The sequence below is a fragment of the Ascaphus truei genome, chromosome 2 (genome assembly GCF_040206685.1).
Source record: "Ascaphus truei isolate aAscTru1 chromosome 2, aAscTru1.hap1, whole genome shotgun sequence".
Classification (NCBI taxonomy): Eukaryota; Metazoa; Chordata; class Amphibia; order Anura; family Ascaphidae; genus Ascaphus; species Ascaphus truei.
In genome coordinates this window covers 113,960,195-113,983,644 of record NC_134484.1, presented here as the reverse complement: position 1 = coordinate 113,983,644, position 23,450 = coordinate 113,960,195, and the positions used below count along the sequence as shown (strand labels likewise).

Here is a 23,450-nt window from a genome sequence, read left to right as displayed (position 1 = left end):
CTATTCAGTGTAGAGCATCTTTGAATTTCCCACTGATGGTTTGGCGCTTGGAGTCTGCGCTCCTCATTGGCTGCAAGTCCCCTTATGGGTTTCAGTGTCTCCTTCACCAACATCTACAGCCTATTACAGCGTGGGAATTCTCCTGCCAAACAATCACCGATTTGCCGGTATTGTAAAGCCAGGAGGGCACCTTTTTTTCAATATGTAAAGGGGCATGCACCAACTTGGCACCCCTGGCTCTGCATACTGAGCCCAACCGCGGTCCAGGTTCCACAGAGTCTGGGTTCTGGCAAATGGTCGGTGGATAGCCCTGTGTTAGCACAGGATGTGGGTACTCATGCAGAACTGAATTATCCCTCCTGTTCTAAAACCTTTGCATCTCTGAGGCTTTCAAGCCAAGACTCTGCATAGACCCCAAAAGGCACCAAGCTTGGTAGCCATCTGGTCTCTCAGAATTCATGACTTGGAAATCCCACAGTTCATTTACAGATTATCAGAACATATACCTATTAAATAAGACTCTTTAATAAAACATACTCCATCCCTGACACCAGAATAGGAGCTTGTGAGTATGTGTATCCTACACTCACTAGCCTCATTCTTGGCACACTCTAGAAATAACTTTTAAAACTTTGTTCACACAATTAATGCTGCTCAGCCTTTTCACATAGGGTGCTCCAGCTCTGAACCCCCCCATACCAGGTTCAGGGTACCTGGGCATGTATCTGGATACCCCTCCTTATACTAGGGATCCCATAGATGGCAGCAGGTATACATTAACCCCTTCATGCCCATTTACCTTGTCTGGAAGATGCTGCAGCAGGAATCCTGGTGGTGAGTCGTACTAGGGCTGTCAGAGTTTGACCAGAGTAATGTGCTTGGCTGTATCCAAGAATGTCACTCGATTCCCGGATCCAGCTCCTGGGGTATCCCAGAACCCCGATACATAGCCACATTCTGTAAAGACTTTCTCTGACAAACCCACCTTGAAACTTACAGCCTAGAAATCTCCCTGTCCCACCATCACAGGAACGGCAAAACACAGAGAAATCTTTAATGTCGCATAATTTATAGTCACAGTAATGCATTTAGGACATCTGGGTCCAAGCGTTGATACTCTAGGACCTTAACACAGATAAGGGGTAACCAAGTGGGCTGAACCTTTATTAGTGAGCCTGGTTAACCCATTCACCGTTACAACTACTAGCTATAGGACAGGAAAAAGACTACCTGCACAATTCAAATTTCCTGTCCTACTCAAGCTAAGGATGGACTCAACCCTACAGTGCCCACTGCCATAATGAACAGGAAAATTAATGTTCTGATTTTTTTGTTTACGAATTTTTCAAATTTTTTATTTTTTTTTGCGCTCTTCAAATATGTTTCTTGTGCTAAAGAATAACTATACCGGCATATATTTACTGCTGTATGTAAAACTCAATATAACATTACTACATAAAAAGCAGCCCAGTGGCAGCTTTGAGCCATCCATTGAACAGCATACCAAAAACCCTCCCCCTATGATGGTAAACATTTGCTTTCATGTTAACTTGAGTCAGCTTGCTGTAGCTGGCTCGAAGTTATACAACGGAGCTGTGAACTACTATTCAAGATTCTGTTGTCATAATATTAAACTTGCATAAAGGAGAACCTTTTATGAAACGCTGTGGCAGCTACACCAAGATAAAAGCATACATCGCTCTTTTTCAGTGTCAAAAACACTTTGTTCATTTTACCAGTATACTACCCATCAATAAAAATGAGGACACAATATAAATGAACTATTGCTTCAAGAACTACTTTTAATGTTTGAGACAATTTACGAAGAGATCATAAAAAAAACAAAAAAAGCTTGGAGTGCCATTCTCAAAGCTAGTTCACACACACACAAAAAAAACAAACAAAAAAAAAACACGTTTAGGAAACAAAGATTCAATGTATAACAGAAATGTCATTAACAAGATCAAAAAGGGCCAACTTTAATGCACAAGTAAAGTTCATTCTAATTAAGTTTCTTGCCATGTGTAAATTTATTTCACCATAACAGAAAAATCAACCAATCTTCCATTAGAAAAACTTCCTAAGAAACAATGTTTCTACCATAAATAACCAAATTCAGCAGCAGCATCTTGATTGTAAAAACAACAAAACACACATTTTCTTCTCACAGTCAAGGTGAAAAAACAAAAACAAACAAAATCCACTACAAATAGGGAAGAAACCAGGATATTAACTGTGCATTTAAAACGTAAAAAACACAAAAACTAAAGATTAAAACGTATATGGCTTTATCAGAAACTCCCTACAAAGCAGTCTTGAAACGACCAACAAATATGCACCATCTACCAGAAATGATGCATGGAAGTGCAGTCCCATTAGGAAACAGTAAATGCTTAACCACATATACCAGAGTAGATCATTCCATAAGGGACAAGTCAGTTGTGTGTAACAGACGGATTCTAATGTTGCATTATAAAAAAGGAGCTGTAAGTAGTTCTATTAGGAGGACCCAATACTGTTGTACATTCAGATAAAAATAAAAAATTGGAAGATTTTATATAATACAAACTCAGGATTGAAAAGAAAAAGCAACTGGAATTACACCCTTAACCTAAACATTCAGTTAAAAAGAAAACTCAAGGTCATGTTCAAAACAGTAATTTGATATACTATGTGTTCGTACAGTATACGCAATAGAAAAAGCAGCAAGTTCCCAGCCATGCTTCAAACATTGTCAAATGATGACGACTTCATATTTAAACAGCAGATCAAAAACGTAATTGTGGTCATATACTTGTAATTGCAATGCTCTCTTAAAAATGTGATATATAAAACAAAACTAAGTGCAATGTATGGTCCTTTTATTTTCTCTATTCCCATTTTATAAGTACAATTTCTACTTGCGTGACTGAGGTGATTGATTTCACGTTTCTATACTAGTGGTGAGGAGCAGGTGTTAAACAGCGCTGTGCAGTGTTGAAATACAAAGTTTGAAGGTTTGTTCTCTCTTTCAGCTTCACCTGTAGGACGACAACTGAATAGAAACACACTATAGTAGTCATGCACATTGGACTGCAGGTCATTAAAACACACTCGAAAGCCATTGTTTTATATCAAAAAGTGACACTTGACTTTCCAAAGTTTACCTATGGATTTTCACCTTTATCCAAAAGCCTCAAAGTGTAATGTCCAAGTGCTCCATAACCATATACACTAAAACTGCTCTAACGTCACTGATGTATGTATTACCTTTTAGTTAATTAGGCCATATATTACACATTACCTACCAAAATTAAAACATAGCTGCATAACACCTGCTCTTATGTTTCCAATGTGTAATGGAATTACACTTGGGCATTTCAGACTTCGTACTTGAAAGTAAATCTCTGAAATACAATTGCAAATATTAGAGAATATATAATATAAGCAGCTTTTGGCAGACATACACATGTAACCGACTGATTCCATATTTTTCTTTTAATGATGCAGCTCAGACAATAGTAGCTTTCTGTTTCTCCAAAATAGACCACTAGAGATTTTTTACAATGAAATCAGATAGAGATTTTTCTTTAAACACACATGCACTGTGGTGTCGTCTGCTGCCGCTTGAGTTGTTTTTACTGTGATCCCTCTGAGAAACGTACACGATTCTTTAATACAACACTCTCTATTAAGGTTTTCCATTATCCATGAAAAGTTAAGAGTAAAATTTCACATGCACCAATATTATTAAACCATCTCAACCTGACAAAAAGGTAGTAAAATTTCAAAGTAAAGAACAAAGGTTATTTATTTATTTTTATTATTATTTACTGGGTGGGCAAAACTCCTAACAGCACTGGAACAGACAAGGAGCCAAAATGAGAAGTGAAAAGTTTTCCTTAAAGTGCTGCACATACACAACAGCCTTCAATGCTGGATGGATTAGACCACTGCTATGCACGGAAAGCTTCTCCTGCAATGATGGGGTTAAATAGCCCATTCACTGCTAGGAAGCTTCCAGCACAAAATATAAAATTATTGGTATATTCTATGTTCTTGCTTCTGTGTGTCGGAAAATGAACAGTAAACTTTCTTACAATGGTGCCAGTTTCCACCAATCATGAATACGTTTGCTTGCGTAAAAAGTTTCAATGAGTATAGTGACCGTTGCTGGTGTACTTTTCTGGAAGGCATTTAGGAGGATCTCAATTGACTGGAGGTAGGTGCTTCTCAATAAACTGCTTGATGTCTGTCATTTCCTGGTGCAGAAAACAAAACATACACATTAGTATGGTATAACATCTCATACATTAGCAGCAACTCCCAGAAGACAAAGTAATACATAGAAAGTAAGTTTAGGCATGGAAATAAAACTGACCTAATTACAGAGTCCCACACGTATGAATTCTTCATATATTAAATTAGAAGTGTGCAGAGTAGCCTCAATATACCTGTAGTGTTCTGAAAGCTCAGTACCCTTTAGTTATGAAGAAGTCATGTTGGACACATAACAGGTATTACAACCGACAGCAAATCTGCAGAGTGCAGGTGGTCCTCGCTATCCGTTGGTCCATTATCCGTCTCCAGATCATGCATTCCGCTGAAAGGATTTTCCGACACTCCCTGCCGCGGATTAACACTGGATCCACAATCAGACGGTGGTTTGTGGGACAGATTCCGGCGGATAACCGAGGACCGCCTGAACTGTTAAATTATATTTCCTAATTTAATAGAAAAAGTAATACTATGCTCTGTTATAAGTAAGGAATTTACCAGTTATGATCCAATAACTTAAAGGTCACTTATTAGCATAGCATTCTATTTGGATGGAGCGATAAAAAAATATTTTGATCCGAGTTATGGAAATTGTGGTAGTGAAGGAAAGTAGTCACAGAACATTCAGTTTCTGCAGCGGACAATAGCAAAATAGTACGGTAGCCCGGACCCTTTTTCACGTACATCTGAGTTTATAATGGCGACTGCTCCCTTCGGTGCGTTGTTTGTGTGTCGTACCGCAATGGAAACAATAGGAGGGACCGCTAAACACCTTTACAGTAAATCAACTCCAAGTAAAGTAAAAACACTATAAACATAACCCTAAAGTCACAGTGATAAATGAACCTAAAACACACCAAAATCAAAGATTAAAAACCATAAAATAGATGAAAGTTTAATGTACGAGTCCTGCTGCTACAGTCCAAATCAGGGGGTTTTCTGATCCCTTCACAGAGTCTAGGGAAAGAAATCTGGACATTTGGGCGCAAAGGGCTGTAACAGAGGAAATCGTAATATATATTCAATTACAGTGCAGGAAAAATTCAGAAAAAAGATACTTAGCTCAGGAGTAGTCCTTAAGGATGTTTGATATGGAGACTCCTTCTGCAGTCTCAAATAGTGGGGAAGTTAATAAAACACACAGATACCCAGCAAGCTCTAAGAAACCCCAAAAAGTACCACATATATACAGTAAATAAGTGTCAATTGGAGTGCTACTGGGCGTGGCTAAATATATACAACAAAAAACAAAGTCCAAAGCTACATCCAATATGACAAAAATCCACAGTGACAGACACACACACACACACACACACAAACACGCGTATCTTGAAAAAGGGTAATTTAGTTAAACCCTTTGGCCAAAGCATTTTAAGCCTGCAAGCCACATCAAGGCATGGCCAACTAGACTGGGAGAGCATGTTCGGAACATCGAGAAGAGCCTCGAGAGCCACAGCATCTCAAATCATTTCATATTAAAACATGGACTGTGATCCAAGCCATCTAAAATTCTGGGACATAGAGAATATCGCAGCAGACTGGAGGGGAGGCGACTACATTAATATGTGGATATATACACAAAACAATGGCACCACTGGTCTTCAACATAGATTTTGAGTTTGTATCTTTTATGTGAAATCGGTGAAAGATAGGTCAGTTCAAAAAGAACACCCAATATGTATGATTATATGACAAACTGGGAATGCATCCATAATTGGACGTTTTTCAAATCATGTTTAATGAGCCACATAAGCCCTTGACAATACACTGGAAACAAGTCATTTTTAGAACGTTAAATAACTATAGAAAGACTCCTAATAAATCTAATTTAGTCCCAAATTGAAGTCATTCTAATTATAAATCTTTTTTAAATTAAAAAGGATTTTTATGGGAGCACTTATTAATTCAGGATATTTAAAAAAAAATATTAGTTAGTGGTATCCATTATGATAGTCTAAAAAAAAAAATCAAATTTATTTCTTTATTTATTTTAGGAAGGTAGGAATCCATTTAGACTTTATATTTTTAGCATGACAAGAACAAGATTTTTTTTTAACACATTTTAGGGTCATTTAATATAAATCCATCTATTTATATAAAGGACCATTATCCAAAAAGCATAGTATACAATTGTACACCTTAATCTGATACTGAAATGTACCTCATGGATTTGTAGTTCCACGTTTGGGCCACTGGTGTGAGACACACACACACACACACACACTTTTTAGCCTACTATTTATTTATATACTTTTTAAAAACAACTAATATGGTGTCTGTCCCAAATAGATGCTGTAATCCATTTAAGGATGCATATCCAAGTTTACTACTATGAATCATGTAAATACAGGTATCAGCGTCACGTAATTGGTCTAAGTATATTAGACTCATTTACCAATTATGCAAACTAGTGCTTAGAGGCTGGTGGGTATTTAAGAGACCACACCATGCTTCACGAACTATCCCCCGATGAAGCGAATTAACTTCGCGATACACGTAGGGTGTCCTGTTTGAGCCGACCCTAGCCCAATACTGACGTCACGAGACATACGATACCCGGAAGAGGAACCGACTACACGGAGCTTGTCAAGATCGCGACACCAAACACAGCCCAGAGTGAGAGCCTGGACTTTAGCAGCACACAGAAGGGAAGGAGGGAAACCGACGGCCCCCGGAGGAGGATCCCATCAGCCATGAGTGAGCCATATAGACTGCAGACAAAGTGCCTGGACAGAGGACTCCTGTGGTGCAAAGCTGGAAAGCTAAATATTCAACTGCGCTAACAACAACAACTTCTGTTTGTGAGTTTGCAATCGCATTTCTTTTAAACTATTTATTAAAATATTATACTATGTTGCACTCTGTATTTTCATTAAGGTGCAGTTCCCCACTATTTGAAGACTGCAGAATGAATCTCCATATCAAACATCCTTAAGGACTACTCGTGAGCTAAGTATCTTCTTTCTGAGATTTTCCTGCACTGCAATTGTATATATTACGATTAGCTGTTCTCTTCCTTACATATTATTTATTCCTTTGTTCCAGCCTTTTGCACCCAAACATCCAGATTTATTTGTCTTACCGCAATGCACCAGTAATAACTCTGTCTCTTACCGTGCACCACAAAACTGGAACAACCTACCGGAGACTCTCACATCCACCACCAGTTCTTTCAAAACCAAGGCTGTCTCACATTTTAATCTGGTCTGTAAGTGTTACATAAGTGTAACAGGTATTCCCTGTGAATACAGACGCTACTACCTGCTGTGTATACCTGTGTGGCTCTCAGGAGCCTAAGCCTCCGCTCAGGGAGCCTGGGGTACATACATATAACACAATCTCGTGGTGCAACGCCTCCACCTGCAATGGCTCCCGCCAGAGGGGGAGTGGTTCCTCGCAGGACAAAAAATATATCTATCTATATCTATATATCTCAACAGGTGTCCCTCTCTAGAGGAGACACTAACTACGGCGTCTCGCAGGACACTCCCACCCCGTGTCCAGTAACCCCACACAATATCTCCTCCACCCTCAAGTGAGATAAATATATGTGTGACTGCGCAGCCACTATGTCCTGTATGAATAGGTGGTATAGTTGGTGCACTTGATGATTACCTGCCGAGCACTCCAGTGCCCGGGCCTGCCAAGGAGCTTCACAAAGGATCCTGCTGACGGGTGAATACAGGAACTGCCGTCCGGGGCGATCCCACCCGGGTGGCTGCTGCAGCGGCAGCGGAGGTCTGAGCCCAAACCTCTGGTTTGACGCGCAGCGTCCGCTGTGTCCCTAATGGACTCTGGATAGTAAAGGGCAAGGTCCCTAACCTGGGGCCTGTCCTTGAAACACTCAAAGCTACTGGTGGCTCAGGGCTATCTGGGGCCTAGGGGGGCTGCTGGCCTAATGCAGAGAGTCACTGACTCTTGCACCCTACCTCCTTCCCCTAGCTGCTCCTGACGCTGACTGACTTGCTCCAAAACCCTGTGAAATGTATCTGTGAGCAGGGAGATACTGTAGCCCTATTGGCTCCCTGGGGTCATGTGGGGCACTCCTGAGGCTCATGGGATATGTAGTCCCTGTTGTGAGCCCTCTGCTGATTGGCCCTCGTTCGCACGCGTCTCCTGCGCATGCACGAACTTCCCTGCTGGCCACCGCACCGAGATCTTCACTGCGCATGCGCGAACACATAGGAGATGGCGGCGCCCTGCCGCCCTGCTTCGGGAGAGCTGGGAGCCTTCTCAACGCGATCGTGGCCCTGGCAACCGGCCGCGCGCGTCCCCGGCAACCCCCCGAAGCAGGATCCTCACCGCCCCCACTCTTGCGATCGGCCGATGGGACCGCCATTGGGCTCGGCGGCACCCGCGATCGCCAGCAAGGTGAGGGGAGTTGACAGGCAGGGGGGACCTGGCTACATCAGCCTATAATATACATCATCTTTAACTGTGCATGCAATGTATTGTATATAATGGATACCCTGTTCATTTATGTAATCATGTATTATTTGTCTTAACTCTATGCCCAGGACATACGTGAAAACGAGAGGACACTCAAATGTTTTACTTCCTGGTAAAATATTTTATAAATAAATCACGGCTGCTACATCTGTAGGCTGCATTTTGCGCGATCCACCTGTCAGCCATGGTGCTTCGAGTTTGGACGCCAAGCATAAAGTGTTTGTAGCCTTGCATATAAACTCATTCAGTGGAGGCATATTGTGTACACATTAAATCTTTGCAGCAAAACACTCCTGTGATCAGCAGGTTTCTAACACTATAAGCTTTCTGATGCCAACATTACATTGCCACACCCCATCCCATCCCATGAAAGCAGACAAGCGCAAAGCATGCAATACACTACATAGCACAACATAATTACACCGGATTGATGGCAACATTTACGTTTTAATTAGCTTTCGCTTACTTTTCCAACAAACAGTTCAAGGTAGGTAGGTATGTGTCCATAAAACTACTAAAAACAGATCACTCACCTGGTCACATGAGCTATGCGTCAAACCTGAATATTTCTTGAAATTTATATTCACCGGGTTTACAATAGTCTTTAGTTTCTCGGAGGTTAGAGAACCAAACATAAGAGGAACCAATGGATCACTTTCTCCATGACACTGGAGAACAGATATCTCTTTGTTGGCACTATTAGTAGCAGCCTGAAAAGGAAATAGAATGTAAAGATCATCCTTTAAAAAGCCAAAACATTTTATATAAATATTGCATTCATTCAAATAGAACTAATGGTTATAGCAACACACTAAAACAGGAACATGGAATGTGAAAGCAGATTAGTATCAAGTGGTCTACCTTGTCTCCCCAGTTTGGAAGTCATTTTACTCAATGTATTTATGTATGGTTATGGTAAAGGAAGGTTTATTCACCACTGGTTTATAAAAGGTGGTATTGTAAGTATCTTATCCAACATGCCCTCATTTCTTTGTGTAGTGTTCTGTCAATAATCACTCTCACTCTACAGGTAAGCATCCCCCACTGGCTCTCGCATACATTGCCCAGCTAATCTTCGCTCAGACAGAATACAAGTCTTTGCAATGTGTTGTGGGCTATTTCCATTAACAAAAAAGTTTGCAATCGCCTTTTGTTTTACTGAAGTGGTTTTCAGTAAAGCAAATACCATGCATAGGGTACATTTACACTTACAGGAAATTATCGGCTTTACTCCCCCTGCTCATCCGACAGCCAAGTAAGACAGTGGATGGGTATTTAAACAGCAAGACAAAAAATAAATAAATGCAGAAAATAGGGGGGCTAAAACAACTTCCAGGTCTTAATTTACATGGTTCACATATATGACATTTTTAAATACTTCCCCTTTAGATAAATTATCCATACAATGATATTGTAAAATCAAGCACTTCACTGCAGTTAAGCATTCAGAGGCTGCAGAATTACCCATCAGAACATACAGATAGATGGACATACTACACAGATGAATACCTGAGGAAAGGAGGACCTCAGGGGCAGCCAACAGCTGAGTGCAACAACCCCTGCTAACTTCTGTTGTGATGTAAGAGCGGTGTACAAGGACAGGGCTCCTCCCTATTTACAGCAAACAAAAAACAATGAAAATCAAGGGCAAAAAATATACATCCATGTAACATATTAAACACCAACCAATTCCTTGCCTGATGTAGCTACTGCAGACAGGTCAATTACAAACGTAGAACCAACGGGTTTCTACGTTTGCAAAATGGTACATTCAAAATAAATATTGGATTTTGTATTCGAGTAGAGAAAAATGCACACCGTGTGAAAACACACCCTAAGAAAATAATCAGATAATTGTTAAATGCTTGTACACAATAGCTTCTTTCTTTGCTCAAATTATATGGATTTATTAAATACTCATGACGACATCCTACCTACTTTATAAAAACTGAACAGTTTATAAATAACATTTTCTTCCTTGAACAAGTTCAATTCACCTTAAAATAGAACTTCAATTGTCAAAAAAAAAACACAACAAGTTTTTAAGTAATCTGTAAAGCAGCCTGTACAGCTCACAGGGAGAAGCAAAATACTGGTAGAGGCAACATACAGGGATTAGCAGCATTGTGATATGAGGGAGGAGTCAAATGTGACAACTAGGCAGCATGCATGTGATTCTGGGTATATGATGGTGCTGCCAACAGTAATGTAGAAGGGGGCAATAGGGCCAGACTTGGGAGGAAGTATGAGGAGCTCAGTCTTTGACAAGTTACATTTAGAGTTGGTGAAGGGCCATCCAGGATATAGCGTGGAGACATTTAGAGACACTGGTCTGGATGGCAGTTGTAAGGTCGGGATGAACAGAAATTGTGTTTGTCGTCAACAGAGGGGCGATATTTTAATTAAAATTATGTAATGGGGTCATCTAGTGAGTAGAGAGAAAAGAGAAGAGATCCCAGGACAGACCACTATGATACATCCACAGATACATAGACAGAGGAGGTATTAGCGAACAAGAGACACAAAGTACTATGGGAGAGGTAAAAGGTGATCCAGGATAGAGTTCTTACGGATACCATGTGTATGGAGAATGTGAAGGTGGTCCACAGTATCAAAAGCTGCAGAAATAGAGTAATATAAGCAGGGTGCATCATAGTCATTCGTTATTTTGGTGAGGGCTGTTTCAGTCGAGTGAGCAGTGCAGAATATTGTAAAGGGCGTAGGAGAGAATAGGAGTTAAGAAAATGGAGCACGCAAGAGAATACAAGGAGTTTAGAGACAAATAGCATGAGGGAGACATGGTTCTAGTTAGACAGGTAGGGTCAAGCTTGCTATTTTTGAGTAAATGTATAACTGTTGGGTGCTTGAAGATGGTATGAAAGGTACCAGACCTGAGGGAGGAGTTCAAAATATGAGTGTAGGGATTAGAGTGTGAGCAAGAGGTTTGAGGAGATAGGAGGGCATGGGGTCAAGTGGTAGAGGGAGGAGGACGACAACAGCGACACTTCCTATGTGACAGAGGAAAAAGAGTCAAGGTAGGTGGGAGGAGAGTTAGGAAGAGCTTGTAAATTAGAATACAGAGGGAATGCCTTGACAAATGGAATCCATCTTCATCTTGAAATAGTCAGCAAAGTCTGAAGTGAAATGGAAGAAAAAACAGCTGGTGGGCTGAGTAAAGTCAAAAGAGTAGGCATGGGTAAGACTTGAGTGTTGATTAGTGTTGAAAAGTAGGTTTGTTTAGCCTAGGGGAGGGCAGAGTTGAAACAGGATAGGATAAATTTGTATTGAAGGAAGTCAGCAAGAGTACGAGATTTACTTCAGGGCACAGAACATGCATTTACGGTAGTTTAGCCAAGGTTTGGGGTTAGAAGGGCAAGAATTGTGGAGAAGAGCACCATGATGATCAAGAGCGGATGATAGGGCAGAGTTGCAGTTCAGGGCCAGGTTGTCAGTCTGTAGAATAGCAGAGAGAAGATAGGGAGGAGCCAAGATATGGTACATTAATGGAACGCATGTCTCTGTAGAAAGGAGGGGTAGATGGAAGTGGAGAAAAAGAAAAAAGAGTACATGAAATGGTCAGAGAGGGGGAAGGGGCAAATAGAGAACAGTTTTATGAAAACCATGTCCAGATAGTAGCCATCCTTGTGGATGGGCTGCAGTCCATTGGTGAATGCCAAGAAAGAAAGCAGGAAGCCCAAGGGAGAGAGGGATCAAATCAATATAGTGGAAGTCCCCAAGGAGAATGAAATGGGAGTCAGAGAAAGGGAGCCAGGATTTAAAAGAAAAAAAGATAGAAGGGGAGGGGGAGGAGTACAGGTAAGTGGGCGATAGAGGACAGCCACCTCCAGAGGTGCAGGAGAAAAAAGCTGGACAGTGAGAGCCTAAAATGAGGGGAAACAAAGGTATTGAAAGGGTGCAGTAACAGCAGATGCAGATGCTCTACGCCTGCAGCCCTGCCATCAGGGTTCGAGGTGTGGGAGAACAGCCAACATAAGGTGGACATCTTCCAATGCAGAGTCAGACAGAGACAAGTCTCAGTTGTATAAAAAAAAAAAAAAAAAAAAAAAAAAAAGAAGTAGTAATGTACAGCAACTTGTTAAAAAGGAAACAGGCATTCTAAAGGGTGAGGCGGGGTAGACAAGGGATGGGTATGAGGTTAGAGGGGCTTACACCACGAGAAGGGCAAGTTGGACATGGAAGGTGAGGAAGAGCATGTAGAAATTAGGCAAGGACCAGGCTTGGGAGAGAATCCCCAGAAGCAAGAAAGAGTGCGAGAGCAGGATTTGTAGGGGTGTGTTTCAATGCAGGGGGTATTGCCGAGTGTTGTAAGAGGGCGCAGATAGGAAAGGAGCTCATGAAAACTGGAGATATATAAATGGAGTTAAGAAAAATAATGAGGAATTGTAGCGGGAAAAAAAAAACGCAATTTGGACAAAAAAGGGAGGCAAGAGCAAATGGAAAAAATAGGTAGCATTGTAGCGGTAGAAGTGCCAGGCGAAATCAAGTAAAAATATTGGTCAAGAGCAGGAAGTGAGGGGAGATTCTAGAGATTTATTTAAATTGACCGCATGTGGGTATAAAATAATCCCTATGGAATACCATCTATTATTACAATCAATCATTGCACACAGCATTTGTGGAAGAGAAATGCCAAAAAAAAACAATCATTAAGGGATTTTTCATACCGGTAGCACCACCGTCTCAAAAACGTGTTATTCTTTGTAACAAATTGCAGCCGATATGCAGATCTTTGTCATTTTAAATTCCAAAAGGTCATTCAACCTCCGTGCATTAGCTACCTCTATACTGCAGAACGTACACTATAACTGCACTTTTAAAGTTGATAACTACTTTCCCTCCCTCCTCCCCCCCATAGGAGTATGGCTTATTACATATAAACCGGTAATCCAATGGAAGGTCAGGATCCTAGTATTTCAAGTGTTTAAATACACTGCTGCCACATATATAGCATAGCAGGAGCTACATTAGATATATTCTATAGGAAATAGCACTAGAAACGCTTGAATGCGTAATCAAGTTATTAGGTGAAGCTTTAAAAAGTAGCTAACAAAACGCACACTTATAATCGCGGGGGCTGTTCATATAAACACGGAATGCAGGTACTGTAACCTGTCGATTTAGAGGTAAATCAGTGTACGGCTCGTCTGCATGGCGAGTTCTCTCCTTCCGCAGAGGGTGTTCTCCGGCGTGTCAGCATTGGTGAATGCCCTCCGTCCGGGATCTGGAGTTGGTGGATGAGGTCACCTCCTCAGCCCTGCTATCGACCAGCGCAGGTCTGCACTGCTCTTCCAGCTTCCTTACACTCTTGCTCAACGCATTTCAGGGGCGCTCCTCCCACTTCCTCAGGAGGCTTGGATGCGGGTGGGAACTCCCATCACAAGTCTCATTTAAATAGTATGTCCTTTATTACGCCATAGGAGACTTTCTTGTGCTCTTTCCTATAAAATACAGACCTCAAGTGACCTCAAAGATCACCATCAGGAGCTGCAGCACTTCCTATTGGCACCTGGTCTGCTCTCCCTCACCAGTAACATTTGACTCACATTGTTTCACTTTTTTCCATTTTTGACACGGATATAGAGATAGATATAGTTTCCTTCCCCTCTTAGGCCGAGTCCATAGGCGGACAGGCCATGCTGAGGCGTGCGGACGCTCCGCGCTGAGCCCCTGCATCCTCAATGAGGATGCCGAGAGGGGGCTCACGCGAGCGTCCGCAGGCGTGCTGACGAGTTGGAGGTTTCAGCCGAGCGCCAAGCTGTTTTTCAGCGCGCTGTCGGCTGAAAACCTCCAATCACAGCACAGCAGCGTCAACGTCACGGCGCCGTGACGTCGGCGCCGTGACATTGACGTCAGTGCGTCGCGGGCGATTGGCCCAGTGACGTCACTGCCCCGCCTCCAACCACCTCCCCCCGGCTCCCTTCGCGCACGCTGGCTCGCCTGAAAGTCCGTGCAATCGCGCTGACTGAAGCAGGCGAGCCTCAGCGTTAGCGCGCCTCCGCTCTCCCCACCCCTCTATGGCCGGGGCCTTAGGCTTGGTCCCCGGTGGCTGCTGCAGCGGGGACAAGTGCCGCCCCTCAATGGGGCCGGGCTCGCTGTGAGGGGCGGCCGCCGTGCGGCGAGTTTTTCAGACATACATTAAAATTGTGATTAGAACTTGCGACGGAGCGCTTGGCCACGTCCACCCAGCGGTTCAGCCAATGAGGGTGAACCTGCCGGGTGACGTCATGGCCGCGTCCCCCCGTCTTTCCCCCTGCAGACCGGGATACTCGGCTGCACGCGCCGCCAGCCTCGCAGACGCACGTGCAGCACAGGCAGTGGGACCGTAGCCTTATATTGTATAGTTCTCATAATTGTGGCAAAAAAATAGATTCTCCTTACACAAAGGTAACCAAACGGCTTACCTGAGAAAATCCTCCCAAAATGATTCTGCTAGAAGGGATCCCGTTCTTTACTTCTTGGTCTATTAATGCTTGGACTAGAAAAGGATACAGTATATTACTGAAAACAGTGTTACTATATGAATTCGCAACAACAAATATACATTTGAGTCTTTAAAAATTCCTCTCGACTCATAAATAATGTCTTTTCTTGTATAGTGTCGCCTTTAGTGTATGAGCACTGTACAGAGACTTTTGCAGGCACAATCAGTCCCTGTCGCATAGATCTGATGATCTAATTTGATAAAGTGACTTGCCCAAGGTCACAAGGAGCTGACACCAGGATTTAAACCAGGCTCGTAAAATATACTGGACACCTAACAAGCTCCTATTGGGTTCAATAGGAGCTTGTTAGGTGTCCAGTATATTTTACAATTCTTGTTCAGCTAGTCCTGGCTGATTGGAGGTTGGCAACCTCCTACTTAATTTAAGCTCACCCCCTCCCACATTTAAATGGTTAAGGGCTCACTCCATAGCATCTTCCACACAGGGGAACTTGTTTGCTTGCAGGATGGTTGTGACATCTCTAATACAGAGTGCTTTTCCTGGTAATGTACAGGTTAATAAAGGCTTCAATCAGACTTAGAACTTTGCAACTAATATTGACAGATTTACTATAAATAATTCTTCCTGTTATTACACAGGTTATTAAGAATTTATATTAGCGTTAGGGACCCCTGAATTGTGGTCTGCCGTGACGTTCGCTCAGGGGCTTACAACAATTTTGGCCAAAAATGTCAAACTAAAAGACCATTTTACTTAAGATATTTATACATATATATTTAGGCACTGTACCGTGTATGATTTTCACTGGATGTGCTAAAACTGAGCTTTGTCTGTGTTTTATGTGCTGTCTCTGGTTTTAAACCAGGCTCCCCTGCTTCAAAGTCTGTGTCATTGTTTTCAGAGTCGCTCTATGGGATTAAACACCTTTGCAAAGCAATACCACTATTATAATTGCATGCAGTGCGTCTCTGAATAGTATTGCCTGCTATTGTGCATAATATGTGAATAACATTGTATGGTATAGATTTTAGCCCATAGAAAATCCCCTGTATTTTGTAACTACCACGCCTAACTCTATAGGCCGAATAATGCAACACTCACTTATTAGGGCTTCCATCACCACCCACTGTGATAATATCAGCTATAATATTACTCATAAAGGCCACTGAAAGATGCGGCCCCATTTACTCTGGCTTAATTTGCAAAACACTTATAAAGTTGCTTTTATTAACCTACATTGTCAACGTAGAAAAGGGTTTAAGCAACGTTTTACTGTTTAATATTATTTTAAAAGTAAGATTCTTCATAGAGTTGTGTGGCGCAGTTTGAAGGCTGTGTGTTATTGGCTATTTGTAATAAAATGTTTCAGACCTTTACACCACTATTATCATGTGGCAGGTGGTGCAACGTAATCCCCCACGGCAGTTTTTCATAGCAAACAAAAGTGCACATTTATTATGCAAACTACGTTAAAAGAATGTTCTGGGTCTTGCATGTGCACGGCAAAAGTTAATTAATACAGTTGTGGCAAACAAGGTTAAGCAATGGTATGTATCATTCAATCACACTGTATTCACATACATGTATATACCGGTATTCTACCGCGTGATATTAATACGTCTGGAATTCACAGGCTGGAAATTATACTAAAATGCATCTTAAATATTGATTTTTACATGGCTACACAGATATAAAACACTATTTAATATATACACTTTTGTATATATAAATAAAGACATTATCATACTATTCTGGGCAGCCTGCTTGATGCCAACATCATCCTCCTGAGCGTCTGGAGACAATCCAATTATGTCAAACCTAAAGAACATAATAAACACAGATCATTAAGAACCAATGCCCCAGGTATTAACTGTATTTGTATTAACTGCACAGTTAGGCCTTTGTGAAGGCCCCTAATACAATCGCAAGCACCTCAAGTGAATGCAACATTAAGGTTTCCATGGAGTGCTTTCCTACTCTTGAAGCCTTAAGGAACCATTAATTGTATGTCATGGTGTTTCCAGACGATGCTAAGCCTGCTTTACCCTGGGGACAGTATGAATTTTTAACTACACAGTCATTTAAAAATTAATTAGAAGCAGATATTTTTACGTTTCCTGGTAAGGCGGATAAGTAAAGCTTTCCTGATGGTTCACAATAACTAACCCATTTGCAAATGTAACAAATTTGTAAAAAAAAAATAGTAAACGTTACAGACTCTACATAGACATTTACATATGCAACAACGTAGGTTGCACTTGGGAATTTAAAAAACAAAATACAATACAAGGTAAACAAATTACAAACTAAGGGAATAAGTGTAACACGTAAACAACAAGGAGAAAGGAGACCCTCTCCCAAAGAGCTTACAATCCAAGTGGTATTTACATGCAAAAGGAGTTACAGTATCACAATCTACTGATTATCAAATAACATTGCAAATGTCCCAATGTAGTCTGTAAGGTGAGAGAAAGGTTTCCGGAAAAGGCACATGATTTTTGTGTATGGTCCAATGGATTTTAAGCTTTGAACAAAATTATTTTTTTTGAAAGGAGCAAACCCCACTCTCCAAAAAAGTATTGCTTCATACCTAATCTAAACTGGGAACCCATGCAAACCCTTCACCACAGCCATGGTTCTTTTTCGAACCTGACGAAGGAAATTGAATTTCCGAAACGCATCGTTCTAGGTATAGCGTGGAGCCTTTTTGATCTGCAACGGCTCCCGTAGCTGCTTCCAGTTTTCGGAACACAGCCCTGCATCCGAACGCAGAGAAGGGGACTTACTGCTACCTGAACTGTTTCCAGCTACGGAGACTACATTTATTATTGATGCAAGTCTTCGAGCTTTTATCTTATTTGTTTATTAAAATCATTTTTTATCTTTCCTATTGCCTGGTTGTCATCTACCCCGGGTTTAACTGCAAGACACTACTGGTCCCAAGATTGCAGACACAGTAATCACAGTGGATTCCATGTTGCAAGCTTTTGCCCCCATTATCTTCACTCACACAAGCCCGTGTGAGTTTATTTATTCATTCATTCATTCTTCATTGACACTATAGTGTGGTCCTTGTCCTTTCACTCACTTTGGATTCCCTTGTGTGTTTGTGTTCCCTGTGTTTTACTGCAAGATACCATCAGTCCTAAGATTGCAGACACAGACACCACACACAGTGGATTCCACGCTGCAAGCATCTGCCCTCATTGTCATCATTTACACAAGCCCGTGTGAGTGTATTTATTTATTTTGCAATTTCTATTGACACCGCAGTGTGTTCTCTCTCTTGTCCCTTCACTCACTCTGGATCCTCCTATGTGCGTTTGTTCCCTGTGTGTTTGAAATGGCTCATACGAGCCAGAACATACGGTATAAGAAAGCACCAGGAGCAACAATAAGGACCACATCAAGTGACCCACGCAAGCCAGTATCTGTTCCAGCAGACGATTCTACTTCGTGACCAGAATAAGAACATCCAAGACAACACTGAGGGATCCCCGCTCACATATGCCCGTGTGAGTACCTATAGTATTATTACCCCCACTCTACTGTTCATGCACACTCTTCAAATTAGACTATACAATTTGCTGTTTCATGCTTCTCCTTACATGCGCTCATCTCCACTCCATTCACCACTTCAACTAGGATCAGGGGACGATCCTTTTGATTGAGCAGCAGTATCAGGGCCAGTATTAATTCTTTGATATCTAATCCTTGTCATTCTGAGCCTCGTTTTCTTCCTTTATTTATGCCCACCTAGGGGCTCTAATTAGATTTACTTTCTCTAAGGGAGCGCCACTGTTTTCTCTTTTTTGTAATCTATCATGCCAACTATTTTCTAGTAAAAGCTTACTATATGCAGATAGAATACAAAATACCCTTTTTGTGTGCTATCTAGCAATGTTTAACACCATTAGACTGTGTGCAAATATCCCTGAATAAATACAAACCATTTTATGCAAGCTCTAAACTTAATATTTCTACCTTGTTTTCTCAACATTAATCAGGGTAGGATTGAAGCAGAATATTCTATTAATCTACATAGAATTTTGAATAAACATCTGGGAATGCAGTGAATAAAATGTACTTCCATTCCAATACACTTTAGGATAGTCGTAATTAGACATCTGGATTTTTTTTCTAGCATTTGTATTGTGTTATTGCACAAACAAGTTCTGCGAGAGGCACCAGTGTGACAGTCAAGCTAATACAGTGGCATATGGCAACACTTGCTAAGCTAGCCAAAGAAAGGATCAACAATACTTGGCCTACATTCCAGAAGAGGAAAACTGTAAAGCCAAGAGCTCCTCTGATAATGCGGTAACACAGTGCAGCCTCCTCTAGGCCCTGGTTCAATTTGGCGAGAGATGAAGTAACACAGTGAACAATGTAGTGACTTCCATTCACTAGAATGGACTTTAATGCATTTACTTACACTACCATACTTATCATGGCTACAATAAATGTGAAAGCACTCCTCCATGTAACAGCTTCTCTACCATTTTAATAGATGTGGAGGATATTGTGCATTTTTTTTTGTGCAATGTAATTTGGCGATTAAAGGCACGCAACTAAAGAAAGATGACTGCAGCAAATCCTAAGTGGAAGAGTTCAGCAATGGATTATAAAGCAGATTTAAACAAAAAAAAAAAAAAAAAAAAAAAGGCAGTAATGACTAGCTATTACTCAAAGAAACTCGACACCGTTACTTCTTTAAAAAAAGAAAATGAACGGAGGTTTTCCAAATAACGTACATAAACAGGGCAAAGAGTACCAGCAGTTGGTAGACTTTGATTACAGGAAATAATAATGAGTACTTACCACGACGGCATAGACATGTTCATGTTTAGGGAAACTGGCATGATGGGTCTGAAATTACAGAAGTTCCAGTTACGCACAAACAGAAACAAAAAGCCTTCACATTTTGTGCTTTGGAGAGGAAACTAGTAGACAATTACAGGCATACCCCGCATTAATGTACGCAATGGGTCCAGAGCATGTATGTAAATTGAAAATGTACTTAAAGTGGAGCACTACCTTTTTTCCCCTTATTGATGCATGTTCTGTACTGCAATCGTCATATACGTGCATAACTGATGTAAATAACGCATTAGTAACAGTCTCTATAGTCTGCGCACAGCTTCGGTACAGATAGGGAGCTGGTATTGCTGTTCAGGACGTGCCGACAGGCGCATGCGTGAGCTGCCGTTTGCCTATTGGGCGATATGTCCTTACTCGCGAGTGTACTTAAAGTGAGTGTCCTTAAACCGGGGTATGCCCGTACCTTTTGATGTAAAGTCACTGTACGTACAGTATATTAGTTTCTTGTGGTTATGGAAATCTACCAATTGTGGCAACATTCTCTTTGGGTTTGAGTGGCAGGAGGAAGAAAATTTGCTAGCACATATTAGGGCTGTTCTATAGTGCGTGCGCTTGCTACGTCGTGCGCGCGGCAGTTTTAGGCTTGGGCCCCGCTGCCTCAGACCACGTGCCCGCACTGCAGACAGGCGGCGTGTGGTGAGGCACTTGACCGCTATCTGTGGTCTGTAGGGAGCGGGGGGCGTGGCCAAAATGGATCGGTGGGCGTGGCAATGACTTTGGGGCGGGGCCATCACTTTGTCAGGGGGTTCCCTCCCCCGCCTCCCCGCTCCCCGAAGAGCGAGTCTGTTGGAGGGAGCTGGGGGGCTCCCTTAGTGCTGCAGCTGCTTTCCCCGAAGACCTCCCCGCCTCCTCTCCGAAGCCCTTCCCTTCTCATTGGCTCACAGCCACACGTAACGCGTCGCCGCTTGGGATTACAATTCTCTTGCATCCCCTGGCGGCTGACGCGTCACAGCGTGTAGTGAGCTGTGCAGCGAGGGGGGACTGGGACCTGCTCGGGAGGATACCATCAGATGGTAGCGGGACCAAAGCCTTAGTTGGCTGAGGTTTGTCAGCCTTTCTATAATGGTGCCACGCGCGCAGGGTAGTGTGCGTGGAACCGGCCGACAGGAAGATGAGTAAAATACAGAATGTGCGCCGCTGAAATATATGTATGTGTGTATATGCGTGTGCGCGCGTATACAGTGTTAATAAATAATTTATTATCGTATTTATTTAAAACGTGTAACACACACACACACACACACACCTTCCCAGCCTGTTGTACGGACTCTATACACACAAAAAGTGTGCGTCACGTGCACGCGCGTTCACACTATAGAACTGCCCTTACTGTTAGGGAGCACCACAGCACTTGAGATTATGTCCTACACTAATATCCTAACGGTGAGTTTAAGAAAAATAAATAAAATGTTTAATTATTTGTGTTGCATTTTCAATCTCTTCATTATTAGAATGTTTGATTTTCCTCAAGAATGATGGGAACCAAAAAAACAAAAGCCACATGCGCTCCTTAAAACGCACATAAATAACTCCCAAACTTACGCATGTGGACAGATGTATTTGACATGGGGATTTCTGATACCCGCCATCGCTTCTGCCCAGCCATGCCTGTTGGATATAAAAGAAGCGGCATGATTACTGCTCTCGTTCCCAAGCGTCTCCACAATCAGCAGCATATCATTCCCATCTAGAGTTTCTCTAAAGGTTAAAGGTTAAAGGTTGTTGCTTTAATCATCATGGTTTTATTCTTTAGTTTTCATTTTTGGAGGAAAAAAAAAATTAAAATATATGAATATTAGCTCAAGGCTAATATGGTTTACAAAGTATTCCAATAAGTTGCAGGCCTTCCTGGCAGTGAATGGTTAAAAAAATAAAAATGTATTATTTTAATTCCAGACGCATACTGCCACTGGCCAGTTTGCCGAGGATCTGTGCACCGTAGAAAGCTTTAGGTCAGGCCTGCCCAACTCGTAAAGTGAGAAGGGCCGAACTGCTCCAAGGAAAAAAAATTTGGGCCGCATGGGTTAAATCATCATCATCATCATCATCATCTCTCCTCCAGCACCTCTCCATCATCATCATCCTCATCTATCTCTCATACCCCCATCTCTCCCCCTCACCCACACAATACCACCCTCCACATCAAAAACACAATACCCCCTCCACATCCCCCAGCCCATTCCATGTCAGCAGCCCCCCCCCTCAAGTCAGCATCCCCCCCATGTCTCTCTTCCCTCAATATAACACTCTCTCCCCCTCCCCTAAATCACACCCTCTCCCCCTCCTCTCAATGACACTCTCCCCCTCCCCTCAATATGACACACTCTCCCCCTCCCCTCCATATGACACTCTCTCCCCCTGCCCTCAATATGACTCTCCCCCTCCCCTCAATATGACACACTCTCCCCCTCCCCTAAATCACACCCTCTCCCCCTCCTCTCAATATGACTCTCTCCCCCTCCCCTCAATATGACACTCTTCCCCTCCCCTCAATATGGCACTCTCTCCCCCTCCCCTCAATATGACACTCTCTCTCTCTCCCTCCCCTCAATATGACACACTCCCCCTCCCCCTCAATATGACACACTCTCCCCCTCCCCTCAATATGACACTCTCCCCCTCCCCTCAATATGACACTCTCTCTCCCTCTCTTCAATATGACACTCTCCCCCTCCCCTAAATGACACTCTCTCCACCTCCTCTCAATGACACTCTTTCCCCCTCTCCTCAATATGACACTCTCTCCCCCCCTGCACCTCACATCACTTCCCCCCTGCAACTCACATCATACACCCCCTGCACCTCACATGTCAGCAGCCCACCCCCCCTCACATGTCAGCAGCCCACCCCCCCTCACATGTCAGCAGCCCACCCCCCCTCACATGTCAGCAGCCCACCCCCCCTCACATGTCAGCAGCCCACCCCCCCTCACATGTCAGCAGCCCACCCCCCACCAGCCCGTTTTACACACACACACACACACACACACACACACACACACACACACACACACACACACACACACACACACACACACACACACACACACACACACACCTCTACCTCTTTTAGATCAGCACATCCTCTCCCCGGCACTAAGCCCCGCCCCCAGCATGCTCTGACCTCCCCGGCATCCTGCATCCTCCTCATGCTGCTTCTGCCCCCGCGCACTGCAAAACCCGGGGGCGGTGGAGGAGGGGGGGGGGATGAATCGCCGCCATTTTTTTAAACTTTAAAAAAAAAATATATATATTTTTTAATTTATTTAATTAATTAACTGGCGCTCGGCCGGAGTCACCGCGGGCCACACAGAGAGGCCAGGGGGGCCGCATGCGGCCCGCGGGCCGTATGTTGTGCAGCCCTGCTTTAGGTGACTGGATTACAGACCCAACAATGAAG

At 42.6% G+C, this 23,450-nt stretch overlaps 1 protein-coding gene across 2 annotated transcripts in view; it reads right to left on the bottom strand.

Annotated features, from left to right (window-relative positions):
- Positions 1-1,782: 1,782 nt before the first annotated feature.
- LYPLA1 (lysophospholipase 1) overlaps positions 1,783-23,450 on the bottom strand; it is a 29,857-nt gene continuing 8,189 nt past the window's right edge. For both annotated transcript variants that reach the window (XM_075584322.1, XM_075584323.1), the window contains 7 exons: positions 21,594-21,659; positions 19,992-20,039; positions 16,918-16,988; positions 15,129-15,202; positions 10,216-10,317; positions 9,240-9,416; positions 1,783-4,241 (listed from right to left, as the gene is read on the bottom strand). In XM_075584322.1, the coding sequence (XP_075440437.1) occupies positions 4,188-4,241; positions 9,240-9,416; positions 10,216-10,317; positions 15,129-15,202; positions 16,918-16,988; positions 19,992-20,039; positions 21,594-21,659 (592 nt within the window). In that variant the 3' untranslated portion in view covers positions 1,783-4,187. The remainder of the gene's footprint in view (positions 4,242-9,239; positions 9,417-10,215; positions 10,318-15,128; positions 15,203-16,917; positions 16,989-19,991; positions 20,040-21,593; positions 21,660-23,450) is intronic.